At 35.9% G+C, this 10,861-nt stretch overlaps 1 protein-coding gene across 1 annotated transcript in view; it reads left to right on the top strand.

The window, feature by feature from the left end:
* The first annotated feature begins 3,766 nt into the window (after nucleotides 1–3,766).
* ed (hemicentin protein echinoid) overlaps nucleotides 3,767–10,861 on the top strand; it is a 198,573-nt gene continuing 191,478 nt past the window's right edge. The window contains exon 1 of the mRNA XM_089174974.1: nucleotides 3,767–4,842. Within this exon, the coding sequence (XP_089031100.1) occupies nucleotides 4,788–4,842 (55 nt within the window). The 5' untranslated portion in view covers nucleotides 3,767–4,787. The remainder of the gene's footprint in view (nucleotides 4,843–10,861) is intronic.

Here is a 10,861-nt window from a genome sequence, read left to right as displayed (position 1 = left end):
AACAAAAAAAATTAAATTCGTATAACGACAGGTGATAGTAAACAAAATTACACGTCGTAATAAAATAAATTGGAAAATAATAACTTTATAATTGTATGCTATATGTTTGAAAAAAGGGATTAAAAAAAGAAAAAAAAAGAAAAAAAGAAAAAAAAAGAAAAAATTGGAGAAACGTAAAAAGGAAAAAATCCAGGATGGATTTTCGACGTCTTATTCGAAGAAACGTGGATTCTGAGCATTGTCGAATCGTTCGAAGAAAAATCTTGAGCTTTTGTAAAGCCATTCGTAAGATGTGTCCGAGTAAGGTAGAGTAGGAGGAAAAAGGGGGGTGGATGAGGAGGAGGAGGAGTAGGAGGAGGGAGGCAGAGCACGCGTTACGTCTTTTACGAGAAAAAGAGAGAACTCGAAAAATGATCCTTCGTTCAAGAAAGTAATCTCTTCGAGTGGTTAAAGAAGAATCGACGAACTTTCCTTCCTTCCTTCATTCCTTCCTTTCTTCCTTCTTTCCTTACTTCCTTCTTTTTCTTCTTTAAGAAAAGTTCTACGATGACTCGATCCTCGTGAAAACGATCCCCCATTCTATTGCTTGGATTTATTTCGAAAATTCGATAAGTGCTTCGTAATATACGCGATTATATTTTTTTCTGATTTATGATTATTCAAACAAAAGTATTCCTATTGTAAAATAATAATATACCACCCGGTTGTATATTATCGTCTAGTAAGTTTTCTTTTTAGTTAGTTTTTGGTAGAAAGGTTTAAATCGATACCTGGGTTTTACGAAATTTATTTAAAAATAATTCTAACATAATCCTGTTATATTTTATCGAATAAAAAATTAAATCATTAACATTGATAATAATTTTGACATAAACAAATAATATGATTATCCATAGTGCATCCACGTGATAATATTCTTTTAAAAAGATATTAAAATTGTACTTGCATAGATAATGAAATAGAGTAACATTCCTATATATAAATATATATGAGTAAAATTAGAATGTATGGGGTTGGCAGCTTTGTTCATCCACCCTTTTTTGGTTATCAACGCACGTAAAAGCGATTAGAAAAGAGTAAGAGAGGGTAAGGTACCGTACTTAGGTTCGTACGTATGTTCCAACGACGCAGGTGGATATACCCTAGAATAGAGTTCACCCTGAAGCAGTGTATTACGCGTAAGGGGGTTGAGAACTGAGAGAGAGAGAGAGAGAGAGAGAGTTGGGTGGGGGTTTGAGGGTTGAAAGGGTTGGAACGGTGAGATTCGAGAAGTCGCTTCGGAGGGTGGTTTCGTGGTTGGACGATGTACTAGCAGCAGCTATGGTGGTAGGAGGACAAGGTGGTAGGAGGAGGAGGAGGAGAAGGAGGAGGTGGGGGTTGTAGGAGGAAGGCCAAACGGAATGCCATAAATCTCATGTAAATTCGGGTCGCTTGATTTGCAAGCACAATGCCAGACAATTCTACGGTCTGCCGGGCGGCGCGCGGATGCGGAGTCTGCACCACCAGGTTGACTTCGATTCAACCTCTTCCTCCTCATCCTCCTCCTCATTCTGGCTGCATTTCTCCCACCTTTTGCACTCTGTTTAACATCGTATCTAAAGAAATAAAAAAAAAAAAGAAAAAATACTAAAAAAATGTGTTAGAAAAAAATTATCGGAAAATGGTAGAATAATATTCTCATCCTGTGTTTCAGTTTTGTTATGAAAAATAATAAAAATAATAGAAGATGAAATTAATTAATTCACGGTATAATAATAATCATTATTTAAAGAAATATTCATTTTAATTATACGTACTTGTGTGAAATAAAACTGCCAATCTTTAAATTTTAAATTTATAATTCACGTGTGCATTCACTTAATGACATTTTTACACACACACATACACATGGAATGCATATCTTATAGAAGTAGTTTGTTCGATTGAATTTTTCCGCAAGATAAGATTCTTTTGCAATAAAAAAACATTTTTAATTAGTACACGAAAAAAAAAACATATTATGAAACATCTAATGTGTTTTGGATTTAAAAACAATAAGTAAAATATTCAAGTATCTGAACTCGTACGTAGGTAAGGGTGACGTAGGACAGTGGAAATGGTAGGAAAGTGTCAGTATGGAATGTATGCTAGTATTTCACGGTAGCCTGGAGCCCATGCTCGTTGCACGGCCCGGTAGGCATATTAATGGTTGTCGCACGACATGGAAACGCTGACACCCACTACGTTAAGAAACCCATTAGATACTGCTGCCTGTACTAAGCTCGGCCATTGTTCCGCCCTGCTTGAAATATCGTAACTTGCCCAGGACCCTACAGGACCTTCCTCTTCCTTCTACACTTTCCCCCCTTTTCCCCCTATCCATGTCTGTCTGTCTGTCTGTCTGTCTGACTTGCGTACGTGCGAAATGTGCTGCTTAAAGAGAGAGAAAGAGATAGAATGAATAGGTGGAAATGGGGGGAAAGTGAATCTGGGAATAGAGTGCCGAGAGGTCGATCGATCTTACTACCAAAGACTGTGATAGATTCGATGTCGAAACTTTAGATAGAAAATCGAATAACGTCGATCGAAATATCATACGTCGATAGAAAATGTCTATGATTTTGTACAAATTGATTTTATCCATTTTCTTCTTTCCTTTTTTCTTTTTTTTTTTTAGTACCAATGGTAAAAATTATAATAATGGTTAAACTCGTTGGATCGTAGAATTGTTTTTTTTTTTGTAAACCGGAAGGATACGAGAATTTATTTATTCACGGTTTAACAGAATTTTATTTCGACGAGTATGATTTTTCTTAAAAAAAAAAAAAAAAGAAGAAAGTACTGAAAGATTAAAATTATTCTCTCTCGATACTCGATCGTTGATACTTTCGAACTTAAAATTTCTCTCTCTCTCTCTCTCTCTTTCTCTTTCTTTTTCTTTTTCTGATAAGGCTGAGTTTGAACGAAATTAAATTTTTCAAAATTCTCTCTTTCGGTGCTTTAAATCGTCGATCAACTCCAGACGATGTAAAATGATTCTCGTGCTAACCTGCCAGACGCAGTTTACGTTCTCTTTCAATGAGTAGGTGGTGGGGAAGGGGCGAAGACGAGAAGAGAGAAAGAGAGAGAAAGAGAGAGAAAGAGAGAGAAGGTAGTACGAACGGCTTCAGGCAAGTAAGTAATTTTAAAGAAAAATAAAAATAAAAATACAAAACAAAAAATGAATAACGAGAAAAAGAAATTCCCCCGCAGCTATCGTACTTTATTATTACGAAAATATAAATCAAGTGAAAATATATTACGTAAAAATAAATGTAGAACAACGTGGACGAGTTATTTAAATAAAATTTTATTTATAAAAACAAAAAAATTCATAAAAATAACAAGCATTTGTGTGATCAAGTACGTTGATCATTGCAACCACGTGTTAAATGAGATCGAATAAGTTGACTGTTCAATTCAATTAAATAATAATAATAATAATAATGATATTAATGATAGAAATAAATAAAAAAATAAAAAAATAGAAAAATCTGTAAGAAAGTAAAGCAATCGACGACGCGTTTACCGTAAAGGTAGAACGGTGAATAAGCCCGCGAGCTTGCGAATCCACGATTGGAAAGTTCAACCCCCAAAGGCATGCGCGTACCACCACCGAACACCCCCCTACTTTCTCTTCCTCCTTTCCTCCTCTTACTCCTCCTCATCCTTCCACGATTTTCCTTCTCACTCTAACACCCTGTAACTCTTAGTTTCCTCGTCTCGTACACAACGCAGAATCCACGTCGAAGCTTCCACGCTCGCACTTAACCGCCGACTATCGAAGTGACACCTTCGAGCTTTTTCTTCTTCCCTTTCGATACCGAAAAAGGGTTTTTTAACTTTTCGCGCGCGATCCCGCCCTAAATTTCGTCCTACGAAATAATCAACTAGAATTAAATATATTTGCTTTTTTTAATTCCTTTTTTTTCATTTCAAACGAGTTACACAAGAATATAAAATAATAATTAATACTAATTTTTAAGAAGAATAAAAAAATTAGTAGGTGGAAGAGGAGAGGGAGAAGGAAGGGAGAGGACGTGCAAATTAATAATAATTTATAATTAAATTAAAATAAATAAATAATAATTAAAAGGCCAGCTTATTGTCATCCACATAATCATCATCGTGTTTTTGAAAATGAAAAATAATTATCGGACGATTAATTAAATCGTGAGTGTTACAAATAATTTAGTGAATTTATTAAATCTTTAAAGGGCTCAGCTTTGTAGTGCAACATTGAGGAAAACAAAAAGATAATTAAGAGAGTAAACGAAGGAGGGGGGGTGATTAAAAAGTAATTTGTAAGGTGAATCGTGAAGTGTCAAGCGTGCGAAAAAAATTTGTTTATAAACTTTTTTTTTATATTTATATTACATGTATCTTAAATAAACGATGCATCAAAATAGAAATAATTTTGCGATGACATCTACAAATTTATTTGAAAAACTTATAATCCCATGTGTACGAGAAAAAGTGTAAGATTTTAATCGATTTTATCGAACAGGTGTAATGGGGTGGTAGTGATAAAGGGATGAAAATCTTTTCGATACTTTTTTGATTGACAAACAATAGCTAACAATTTGAGATTATATTTTCTGTGATTATTTACGTCGAAAAAAATAGAACGCATAAAAAAATAAAAATATAGCCAACCAGTGGTGAGTAAACAAAGAAGAAAAAAGAAGAAAAAGAAGAAGAAGAAGAAGAAGAAGAAGAGGAGGAGGATAAAGAAAGATAATAAGAAGAAAAAGAAGAAAGAAAGAATCATGGTAGTACCGAGGATCAGCTGGAGGATTCTCTTCACGCTGTTCGGAGTTCTAGGTCAGTGTTCAACATCATCCCTGCTATTCTTTACTCTTTTTTCTTATTTTTCTTTTTTTTTTTTTTTTCTCTAACGCGTTCGGAGGGTTTATTTTCTAGCTGAAATTTTTTTTCTTCACTGACTAATTCGCTGCGATCTATTTTACCCACCCTCGACTAACCGTTCTCCCAACCATAAGAAAGAAAACAAAAGATAATAAAGTAGAGTAAAAATCTGTGTGTGTTTTTTGTTTTCTTTGTTAAAAAGTACAAAAATATATTAAACGAGTTTTTTGCCAGATAGGAAAACATTTCTCTTGAATAATTCATAAGTTTAGTAAAGGGTGGGTGAGGTGGGAGGGTAGGAAAAATAATAGGTAATCAAAAATAGAAGAATACAAGTTAGGAAAATGAATAATAAAATAATAGGTAAAAGTTGGAAGGTTTAATTGTGAGAAAGGTTGGTCAAGTTTGATTGAGGTTGTGAGTTAGGTGTTGGTGTAAAAGGGGTAGGGATAGAGGAGTTAGAAGGGGTAGGGGGTTGTAAACGTTACACGTTGTAAAGTTAGCGTGCATAAAACGTCGAAAAAGACTACTTGAGAGAGTTGGTCGTACGATGTTTCAACGTCACTAATGAAACTCTCGAAATGGTACTAAGCGAAGAAAGAAACTATGAAAGTGAGTGAAAGAGAGAGAGAGAGAGAGAGAGTTGGGAAATGCTGCGAAAAGGGTCGCGCGAAAATAAAAATAAGAAGAAATGGAAGAAGGGACGAAAAGAAAGAAAGGAAAAGGTGTAATAAGAAGTAGAAGTAAAAGTAGAAAAGAGAGTGCTGTGTGTGGTTAGGTGTTTGTGGTGGTGGTAGTAAACGACTCTGAAGTCGAAAGTAGCAGGTAATTCAGCACCATTTTTCTTCCTTACCTTACGTTCTTTTTCTTTCTTACAACGTAATATTATCGTCGATCGAAACGTATCGTCGTACTCATGGAAAATTATGCCAAAGCGTACCGAGTACTTTCTTCTTTTTTTTTTTCTGTCTATAGTCAACCCGCTGAACGCGCGAAATGAAATATTTAATACCGGTCGTGCCAGATCGGTCTATCCAAGTATTATATATATATATATACACCCTAAGAATGTATTATATCTAGTATTATACACCATTACTTACGCGTTTTCTACTCTCTAGATATTTTCCATCCACCTCCCACCCAACTCCTACTTTTCTGCACCTTTTTCTCTCTCTTTCGTTTTATATGACAGGCTGTTTCTCTTTCTATCTAACGTTATTAGTCACAAAGTTAAAATTAGTCTTACTAATTCGTTAGAATCCATTTAGCTAGCTGGACCTTTTTCGGGTAAAGGTAATAAAACCGGAATTTATGGAATTTGATAACGCAACGCGTTTCCGCATGCCACTGGTGGTAACACACGACGGACTATTACAACTCTCGATATTATCCTAACTATTCCTTTAAACCTTTACTTTCCTATTTTTTTTTTTTTTAATATAAAAAAGGGCTAGGTTACAATTTTGCGGATAACATTCAAAAAACTTGTTCTCAACATTGAATAATTAATTAAATCATATCGAAAAAATTCGTATCCCAAATTTATATTTGCTTGTTTTTATACTGTGAAATAAAATAATTCATCTCATTAATAATTTTGAATGATCATCACGAAAAGGTCATCGAACTTCTCCTATTCATTAATACTGATAGAAATAATAACTTTGAAAAATGAATGGCGGGTGGTAGTGGTCTTTTCATTTTTGACAAGACAATAACGCGAAAAATTCGTGTCATAGTTTTCCGTAGTTGGTTGATTCGCGGCCACCTCCTCCTCCCACTCCTCCTCCTCCACCTCCTCTTTTTATTTCACGAAATGAGCGTGGATGACTAACTAACTCGGGCTACGAAGTACGACTAACCGGATATTAAAAAGCAGCGCAGCGCCTCGTCGAAATATTCGAGCGCACTCTTGACCCCGATGAGGGGGCGGTCCAGTATGGGGATGGGATTGGATGGGATGAGGAAGGGGTAGCAAGGGGTGATGACGAAGGAAACTGCCTAGCGTAATTGCGAGATCCGTTTTTTTTTTTCAATTTTTTTTTTCCATTTTTGTTCTAACGCCACGCTTTTTATAGTTTCCAGCTGGCTCGCGTGTACACGCGTGTGTGTGTGTGTGTGTGTGTGTATTAGGTTTACGCGTATAATACGTTTACGTTACGTGTGTGTTTGTTCGTACGGTAAAAACTATACCTCCGACGTTTCTATGTTGTAACTTATACTCGAGTGAACAAATAAATAAGCCGATAAATAAACGTTTTTACTTTTTACGACACACGTTCGTTCGGTAATGTTAATTCCTTCAAACGGATTAAATTTATCGCGTGCATGTGTTTTTTTGTGTCCAATTATTTTTAATAAAAATAGAAAAAAAATGTAATCAGAATAATAAAACGGATTATCGTTTAAAAATTTTTATCTATAATTCAAGAATAATTAATTCTAACTTTGTTGAGTCTTTCGTTTAAACTAGGGGGGATTATTTGTTATAAATCAACGTTTAAAAATTGGTTCTCAATCGTTCAATTATTCATTTTAAATTCGTTTAAAAGAATTTTATTTGTACGTTCGTAAACTGTTTGGGGGAAAAAAATATAATACTCGAGAAAACGAGTAGCCCGGTTACACGTGTTGCTAGTCCATTTACGAATGAAGTGTAAAGTAGTTGTATCGATAGTCGTAGGTGTCAAACAGGAGGCTCAACAGGTTATTCCAGGTCGTCTTGGGTACTAGGGTACCGTCAGCCGGTTCATTTTTCTTCTAAAGGGAAAGGAAAAGGTAGGAAAGGGTAGGAAAGGGAATCAAGCAAGCAAGCAAGCAACCAGTAACAAAGATGGAAAGAAAGAAAGAACAATTGATCTAACGACACTGTTCGATTTGTCCACGAAACAGACTTATACACTTATACAAATACAAACAAACACACACACACACACACACACACATATATATATACAAAACTTACGTAGAAATAATCGGTATACGCGTAACCTACGAAATAAAGTGAAAGAGGGTTGTTCGGCAAGAGAGATAAATAGATCGAGTGAATGGAAGGTAGAATGGAAGGGATGGATGGAAAAGGGAAAGGGTCGGTGGATGGTGGGTTGCGGCGTGAGTTCGCTCAAGCGTATAATTCGTTCGCGAGAGACATCGAACCACGAAATTCGTAATCGATAGGTATCGCGTGTCTCGGATGCATTCCAAGCGAATCCTGCAAACCGATCTAACCCGCAGACCGTCATCTTTTTTTTTCAATTCTTTAACATTTTTTCTTCTTTTTTTTTTTATAAAAAAATTTCAGATGAATTACTTGATATACCATATGAAAATTTGCAATTTATAATCCTTGTTATAATCTTGTTTCGGTGTCAATGAGTTTTTGTTACGAATGACTGCATATATGCAATAAAAAATAACGAAGCAAATATTAGGTGACATAAACGTTTTACGAATGAAACCTACCCACCCCCAACCCTTCCCCAATTTCTAAAGATATTATTGAACGTTCGTTATATAACGTAATTTCAAGAGAATTTCGATTTTGAAAATGAAAATTAATGAATCGTTAATATTGACTGTTTAATCAACGATAGAGATAAATTAAATCACCGTGACGAGTTAACTTGTATTTTGTCCGGTTAACAACAAGGGAAGTTATACATATAGATATATATTTCCGAATGATATTACTTATAAACTTTGTATAGATTTTCTCTCTTTTAAAAACATGCATAATCATACGTAAAATATAATATCGTTTACTAACACAAATGATAATCAGCCCATCCCCCCAAAAACCCCGTTAGGAAATTTCAATTTAACGCATTCGTAACTACATACCCTTCAATATAATACGAATACGAACTATTACAATGATACGTTTGTAGGAAAATGAATTTTGTATGTGCTAGGTATAGATTCCCTTCAAAGGGTTTTCTATCGAAAGGATTGGTTTGAATGATTATCTTTAGGCATAGAAATTTAACATATCATTTGGAAATAATATATACATATACATATTTTCTAATCAACGGTTGTTGCAAATGAGATTATCACTTACCTTCTCACTCACTCACACACCCATACACTTTCTCATATATATATATATCTATTTTCCTTTTAATCTTGAGCTTCTCGTTAGCTTATAAGCACGTTCCGAGCTAATAACGGCTGACAATATCCAAGGCGTTTTCCCACCACTTTACAATGCAAATTCGATCGCCGTTAACACGTTGGTATATCCGACAGAGAGAAAGATAAAGGAGCACCATGAGGAAGAGTATGAGTAGGAGGAGGTGAAGGTGGAAGAGAAAAGGGAGGAATAGAAGGTGAGGTTGTTGGTTGGTTAGTTGGTTTGAGAGAGAGAGAGAGAGAGAGAAGGATACATCGACGTTGGGTTTGCTTCTGCAAAGCGGATATTAACCAAAGACGCTTATTACCTCTCGATATTCGATAATGATAATAATATCCGTACGTTAACGGGCTTTGCCTAACCGCGGAACAGTAGTACCAACAACGACAACAGCAACAGTAGTAGGGCATGTCTTCGATTTTACCCTTAACACTATAGAAACGCTTTCATTTCATTCAAAACTTCTACAATTCTCCAATGAATGTCTCTTCTCTTAGAAAAGGGAGAAAGTAACCGCATACACACGTGTATCTAACACGTATACATATAAGTTCATGAATATACTTCAAGTGGTGAGGATAACAACCCACGTGCATGAAGAATTAGCGTAATTTGAATTTAAACACGAGCGGCAATGAGGGTGTCACGTTAGAAAATAAAGAGTTGAAAGATAAAGTTGTTAAAAAAAAATATATATAACAGAAGAAGAAGAAGAGTCGGGATGAGAGAGGACTCAAAGTTAGGGGGAAAAAAGGGTAGAAAAATAAAAGAAGGAAATGGATGGGGTAGGGGGGATAGGGCAGGATAAAAATTCCTTCTACCTTTCTCTATCTTTTTTTATTCCTTTAAGTTAAAAAAAGAGAAATAGAAGCAAAAGAAAGATGAAGATAGGGGAGAATGAAATAGAGTTGGTTCGGTGCCAAGTCGTAGATAGGGAGAAAACCGCGTGGACGATTCGCGCGAAGGATTCTTAGATAAGTTCTTCTTCTTCTTCTTCTTCTTCTTCTTACCCTCTCTAAACCTCCCACCTCATTCTCTTTCCCGTCTTATCCTAAAGGAATATCTTAGCTCGGATTTTCTCAGCTCCTTTCGAGTTTGTCCCTCGTTAGGGTTTGACGCAACCAAACTTAACTATCCGTCTCGCTCCTATATTCTCATTTCAATTCTCTTCCTCTACTTCTTCTTCTCATTCTTGTTCTTACTATTCTCTTCCCCCTTTTCTTCTCTTCGTCCACACGTCATCCCTCCTTTCCTACCCTCCCCAACCAACCTTCCCGTAAGGGAAAGCAGAGTTTGCCGTTATGCGATCGCGAAAGCGGATTTCCTCTTGTGCAGTAAACCCTCTACTACCACCCCCACTCTTACCCCCGTTCTAACCCCCCAGTATACCATCTAACTTCACCTCCTTTTTCAGCTTTTCTCGTCATATTTGTCGGGTTTCCCTCTCAACCCAAATACGATAGCTCACGTGACTTCTCTTGCTCTTTTTTTTTTTCTTTTACACGGCCCCTAGAAATGTCACCTACGTAAATTCACCGATATTTTTTTCTCGAAATCTTTTTATTCGTTCCTTATTTTTTTTTTACCCTTATTTATATCTTTTTAAGATGTTTCATTCTAAAGGGATCCCCAGTTTCACGGTGAATCCCTTTTGTCCGATAGAACCAGGACCTGGGATAAGAGAATAACTAAGAGGAAGAGATTGGACAGAATGGAAGGGATGCTGGGGGAGGTGGAGTTGGTTGGTTGGGTTTAAATGCTCGTAGAAAAGCGTGCAAGCTCAAAACCAAGCTTGCTAGGGATGCTTGTACTGGAATTAGTCTCGAATTACGGCGGATC

This window comes from Polistes dominula, unplaced genomic scaffold (assembly GCF_049000335.1).
Source record: "Polistes dominula isolate Pdom_NZ unplaced genomic scaffold, Pdom_raw_medaka contig_32, whole genome shotgun sequence".
NCBI lineage: Eukaryota > Metazoa > Arthropoda > Insecta > Hymenoptera > Vespidae > Polistes > Polistes dominula.
The sequence above is the reverse complement of the archived record's forward strand: the minus strand, read 5'-3'. Positions and strand labels throughout refer to the sequence as shown.